Source organism: Branchiostoma lanceolatum, chromosome 1 (assembly GCF_035083965.1).
Source record: "Branchiostoma lanceolatum isolate klBraLanc5 chromosome 1, klBraLanc5.hap2, whole genome shotgun sequence".
NCBI classification, from domain to species: Eukaryota; Metazoa; Chordata; class Leptocardii; order Amphioxiformes; family Branchiostomatidae; genus Branchiostoma; species Branchiostoma lanceolatum.
This window is the reverse complement of record NC_089722.1, coordinates 859,224-865,603: the sequence shown is the minus strand read 5'-3', so window position 1 is coordinate 865,603 and position 6,380 is coordinate 859,224. Positions and strand designations below refer to the sequence as shown.

Below are 6,380 nucleotides of genomic sequence, written 5' to 3'. Positions count from 1 at the left end.
TATCTAATCATATACTAATATCGCGCTAAGGTTATAATAATGTCTTCATTGCCATTTGGTTATATGAAGCTACAATACTAGTATACAATCTCGACATAAAGATGGACAAGGACAAAATCAGCTATTGATAACGTGGAGACATAGATTCTTGCAAATATCGACAATGAAGAAGTTTTATAAATACATTTTATTGCAAGGTCTTGCCCGTAGGCTAATTGCAAGTAGATGTAACATGAAACAGGACGGGCAGACAATGGGGAACGATAAAGAATGTGACTACTCTAGCTTATCTATTGACACTAATTTATAACTTGATGGGTTTGACATCATTTTCCGAGACAGTGGAAGACGAATGATCCCACTTTTTCTATAATGTGTGGGTTTTGTGATGTTAAGAGGAGAGAAGTATTCTTTATGTCTGTAAACGTGGAGAAATTAGTATGGAATTTGGTGGCCTTTTTAAACAGCTTCCTCTTTTCGTGATCGTAGAAGGGGAAATTTTAAATAAAATGCTTTACGTCTTCCACCGTGTTTGACTTGCAGGATTTACAAGTTTTATATGCAAAGATGGCGAGCAATGTACGTGCCAGCTATAAGACGTTTTTTCATTTTCGTTTCAAGGAATCCTCATTTGAGTTGAAGCATGACGCAAGTAGCTAGTGGTAGTGCAATGCGGCTTCGCCACGGCTCGTGTTTTGGGCCAAGCACACCGGGTCACCCCTACTCTTCTCGATAAGTGTATTGGGCTCTTTTACGGCAGAGGTTTGACGCTTGAGGCTAATGCCTGAAGCTCCCTCATACATGCTTAAGCTGTCTCCGATTAAAAGGTTTTCCTTCACGTTGATATATGATATATGTATATACGTATACAACACAGATACAGACACGGAACATTAACATCAAACGATACAAGTACATCCCATTCATATCAAAATACAGATGTCAAAAAGAAGTATCTAATTTCAAAATAGGTTCGTACACTGATGTTGTCTGACGAATACCTTACGTTGTTCAAATCTGAATAGTATAGATAGAAAATGTAGCTATAGTTAATTGTATATTCTTCTTCATGCATTGTTTTTTGTTTGATTGTTTATTTGTACTTCTAAACCTATCTAAAGCTTCAATCGTCTCAACCTTTAGCTCCAGCATCTTTAAATATTACCGTAATTCGGTCGTAAATTGACTTTTGACCAACAACACAGCTTGCAGCAGCACAGGAAGAACAAGTCATACTACATGTCGCTTTCCATTCTGAGCTCCACGCCGTTATCATCACTGTTTTTGGAATCCTCCCCGCATAGCTGAAATATATCAATAACAAAGTCAGACACAAAACCTGCTCCTGCAGTTCCAAAAAAGCCTCTAGGCGGCCCAAACCCACACCACTTACTCTCTGTCCAAAGATCTATCTACCACTCAAAAATAAGTTCCATAACATGTCCAGAACACGAGTTATCAAAACAGGAAGTTCCGCTGCAGTACCATAAGAAGCCGCTAGGGGGCCCAAAATCTCATCGTTTTTAGGTCTCCTCAACACCTACCAACATACCAAATATCAAAACAATCCATCAAGGCATTCTCGAGTTATGCTGTGCCACTACAAACAGACAGACAGACAAACGCTATCCTCTGCATAACCTTCTCGGCGAAGGTAACAATGCGTTAGACATCCAGGTAATAAGATACGCCAAAAATAGTTACTCAAGCAACTGGATAAAATTTTGAAACAGTCAGACGTCATATGTTAATATATCCATTCATAGTCTTGGTATAAAAACTAGTTCTACCAGATCTTTCTTTAGTCACTGATGAAAGATAGCGGATGCCTTCTAAAACGTCTGTTTCAAAATTTTATCCAGTTGCTTGAGTTGAGTATCAATAACAATACATCATTTTCTATTTGACATAAATAATGTTTGTCCCTAATCATAAAAAAATGCTAGGGTGTACTACGATAAGGCGAATACATTGTGTATAATAACTCAATTTTGATTAGTAATTTAAGAGCAATACAAATTAGGAAGATTATGTGAATGTATAAAAGTTGATAGATTAAACGAAAAAGAAATTTATGATTATTTCTGTATTATTCAAATAGTTGATGAAAATAAAATTACTAATGCATATCTATACTTTGGAATGCACGTTTACTATTTCAATAAGTTATTTAATTTTTATCTTCATAGACATCTTCACTCGACATTTTAAAGTTGTGTCTAACCGAACGTAATTTCGAGAACGTAACGTAACGATAGCCTGGAGTCCAGCCTTGTAAGCCTTGGCCCGATGGGTGGCTAGTAGCCTGGTCCCAGTCTCAAGGGGTCGGCTTAGGGGTGTTTTACCCGGCCCAATCTGCTTCGTTTCTGTCAGCCTTTCACTTAGCTGCCATATTAGAATTTCGCAGCCTTTCCTACTTAAGCTGCCATAGACATTTTCGCCGCCGCCGAAGTAATTCAATCCAAGGCCGTCAACCCACACCCCGAGCGGGCTAAGCTGTCTGGGCGGGCGGGCATCACTCCCAGCGCCGTAGAGATATCGGGGAGCCTGATGGTATGGTTTCCAGGCTAGGTGGCTAGCGGACCTTGGGACCAAGCTAACAAGGCTAGAATCCAGGGTTGTGGAGCCGTACCTTTTTGATGCATTTGCGGCACTGGTGTCCGAAGCACTCGAACAGCCCGACGATGGCGCCGGCCGTGATGCCGAGCAGTAGAACGATGAACACTCCCTTGAAGTTGTTGATCCGGAGAACGCCGTCACTCTGCGTGTGCTTCATGCACTTCCCTGTTTTCTCCAGCCACCTGTGAGCAAGGAAACGGAACAACTATGAGACCTTTCTGCTATCTACCCCCCACTAATGTTTTGTATTATCATAATTTTGTTGACAGTGTCAAATGAATTAACATATCTATTCAGAGTTTTGGTATAAAACCTAGTTCTACCAGATCTTTCTTTAGTCACTGACGAAAGATAGCGGATGCTGTCTGAAACGTCTGACTGTTTCAAAATTTTATCCAGTTGCTTGAGCAACTATTTTTGGCGTATCCTGAACCTATCGTGAATGGCCTTACTTGCTCCTGAGGTTATCCATGATTCCCTCATCCTGCAGTTCCATAAGGGCCCTGTTGATTGGTTCGATGAAGGGAGACCCGGCAGGAAATGGCAGGGCAATCTGGCAAAGAATCAACAGTTAAATTCCGACCAAAGCTATGTATTCTCTAGCCAGCTAGTATCTGACCCTTTCCTCTTTCATCATGACCTCAATGAAAAGCGACCTGCGTGCCGATTAGAGCTTCTCATGGATAGTAAAAGGAAAGTGATCTCGAACCAGTTTAGCTCAAATGAACTCAATGAACAGATGAGCCGATCTTCCACTGGCCGTAACAGGAAGACAAACAGTATTTACAGGTTCATTGTACGGGGGAAATTCCCCTAGCTCTTTTCGACAAGCACAATGAACAGTGGACCACAGCTTAAGGACTGCGACCCTTTCCCGTAGCGTGCGTGTCGGGTGAGCGACACAGCTGGGATCGAACTCACGGATTCTAGTTTAAGAGGCAAGGCCGCTAACCATTGGACTACGCACGCTTCCTAATGAATAAGCAAAGGTTCAAACAAACAAAACAATCCTCTTTATTAATACTAGATTTCAAGCTACTTGCATCATGAAGGAAGTCATTGATTTTTTTTCAAATGGAAGGAGTTTGAAGGACAACTAAGTCGGTACTTGTCGTTGAGTCGTTCCGTGCCAGGCTGGAGGCCTGCCCGCCTTAGCCCAGGACCTCAACTCCCCCCGACTTTGCCCCTGAAGGGGCTATTTGGGGCAATGTAGATGTAGGTGTAGGTACTTGCCATTGACTTGAAAAACGGAGCAGAACCCAGGGTGAGGTTGCACCACTTGTTTTGCAGAACGTATCCGAAGTTGGGGTCGCCGATGAAGGCGAAGTTGCCCTCGGAAGCGCGCCGCAGCCCCTCGTCCTTGCTCTTGAGTATGGCGGTGTCGCTGTGTTCCTCAATGTACTTCCCCATGGCCCGGAAGGGGGGAAGAGTCGTGTTCTTCAGGAACTTCAGCAGCGTGTAGCCTTCGTACGTGCCTGTCGGTGACATAAACAATGCAAAATTCGTGAATAGTTTCAACAGGTTGGTAAGTCACTGAATAAAAATACTTTTTTTTACACAACCAAGAGATTTATTCAACCGACGTGTCGGTAACGTGACCATCTGTCACCTTATTCAAGGCAATTCTGTCATCTCCTGTTATTGTACATACAGTATGTAAATATTTTGCGTTTGGGAATGGATCTCATTATGTATAAGCAGCGACACCTGTGCTGCATTACTATGTGAACCAGTCAGAATTGCCTTGAAAAGGTGACAGATGGTCACCGAAACGTCGATGGAATAAATCTCTTGGTTGTGTAAAAAGAGTCTTTTTATTCACAATGCATAATTGTTTCTTCAACCGATGTTAATTACATACAAGAGCTTCAGAGCGGCAAATTGTACCCCTGTTTGTTTGTTTTATTAGGATCTCCATTAGTGGTACACTATTCTTCCTGGAGTCCGAACATTAAAAAAGCAAATGCAGAAACAAAACTTATACAATAAACAAGGTAAGTAAAGTAAAATAAAGTAAAGTAAACAAAAATAAGTGTAGTAAAACTAAAGATAATCGGGAGAGGCCAGAGGTCAAACTAAAATAATCAACATTATCTGCATATTTTCATTGAGCAATTCGAATTGAAGTGACAAAACTTGAATATATGACAATAACTCAAACGAACTGAGGGTAATATATACAGAAAAGTTGCCCTTCTAAGTAGTCATAGTGACAAAATATAAACATAACAACATAAACATAATGGATATTATCAATTGCTCGTCACCACCAAGTTTTCAAGGGCATGTGCATGTAATTTTTACACTGTGTTCTGATGTTTTCTTTAAATGTTTGAACGGGTCCGGCTGTCAATGTAAAATAACATCGTGGAATAACTGCTATGTAATGTTATCTTTTTTTTGCACATTTCTACCAACCGCCTCTGGAGCCCGGTAGGGGCTAGGAGTGCATTTGCCAGTACGCCAAGGGTGTTGTTGCTTGATACACACGTATTTATTTTGTGTCGATGCGGTTTCTCTACTGGTTGCACCCATATGGTTCTCACATATTCATTTCATATTCGTGTATCGTTGAAGAGATTCATCAGTCACGTGTGATCACAGTTACAAGAATATTCATCAATCAGTGACAAACGAGATACGCACCTCCAAATTTTCGATGTCTACTGTACATCTTGATAACGGAGTGACCTAGTCTCGCGAGAACACATATCCGTATATCGTTACGGAGTGACCTAGTCTCACGAGAACACATATCCGTATATCGTTACGGAGTGACCTAGTCTCGCGAGAACACATATCCGTATATCTGTATTTGTATCTATATAGCCGGTATAACCGCCATTAGGCGTAACACACCAGCTTCGCAGGCACGCGGCGCGGCAGCAGCTGGTCATATTACACCGAACGGTCTGTTACACCTAGTCTTTGCATATCTGACTGCAACCGTTCTTTAAAGCTACTTTTGTACTATATCGTTACGGAGTGACCTAGTCTCGCTAGAACACATATCCGTATATCGTTACGGAGTGACCTAGTCTCGCGAGAACACATATTCGTATCGGATTGATAGATATTTACCGTAAGGCATGAGGCGGTCAGCGACCAGCTGCTCGGGGGTCTGGACGGCGTAGACCCGGTTCGCCCTGCCGAGGAAGGCCGCCAGGTTGGCCGTGTACGAGGCTACGGTCACCAGCACGAAGAACCACCAGGTTCCAGCAACAACCTGGAATGGAGGGGAAAATAACCGACCAACCAACCAACCAACCAACCAACCAACCAACCAACCAACCAACCAACCAACCAACCAACCAACCAACCAGCCAGCCAGCCAGCCAGCCAGCCAACCAACCAACCAACCAACCAACCAACCAACCAACCAACCAACCAACCAACCAACCAACCAACCAACCAACAAACAAACCAACAAACCAACAAACCAACAAACAAATTAACAAACATGTTGGATTTGACGTCATCTTCAAATACCATGTAAAATCTAAGATATATGATGCAGTCACATTTTCGTCAGCCCTTGACTATCATATACAACGATAAAGTAAACAAGAGTCCGTAGGACACAATTCTCCGTGAAGTATTTATAGTATGTACAAGTATTGACCCACACAAATTGCATCTCTGCACAGTCCAAGTAGTGTTTTAGAGCAAGTAAAGAAAAAGTGTTTGTTTATCTTTTTCTTGCAATACAGGAGTGGTCAACCTGCTGAAAAGTATGTTTTTACAGCATGGCACAGATGGGA

General features: G+C 42.0%; 1 protein-coding gene across 1 annotated transcript in view; it reads right to left on the bottom strand.

Moving 5' to 3' along the window:
- Positions 1-1,142: 1,142 nt before the first annotated feature.
- Positions 1,143-6,380, bottom strand: part of LOC136428627 (glutamate receptor ionotropic, kainate 2-like) — a 36,972-nt gene continuing 31,734 nt past the window's right edge. The window contains exons 13-17 of the mRNA XM_066418301.1: positions 5,701-5,845; positions 3,853-4,094; positions 3,072-3,172; positions 2,633-2,801; positions 1,143-1,304 (exon numbers count right to left, since the gene is read on the bottom strand). Of these exons, the coding sequence (XP_066274398.1) occupies positions 1,236-1,304; positions 2,633-2,801; positions 3,072-3,172; positions 3,853-4,094; positions 5,701-5,845 (726 nt within the window). The 3' untranslated portion in view covers positions 1,143-1,235. The remainder of the gene's footprint in view (positions 1,305-2,632; positions 2,802-3,071; positions 3,173-3,852; positions 4,095-5,700; positions 5,846-6,380) is intronic.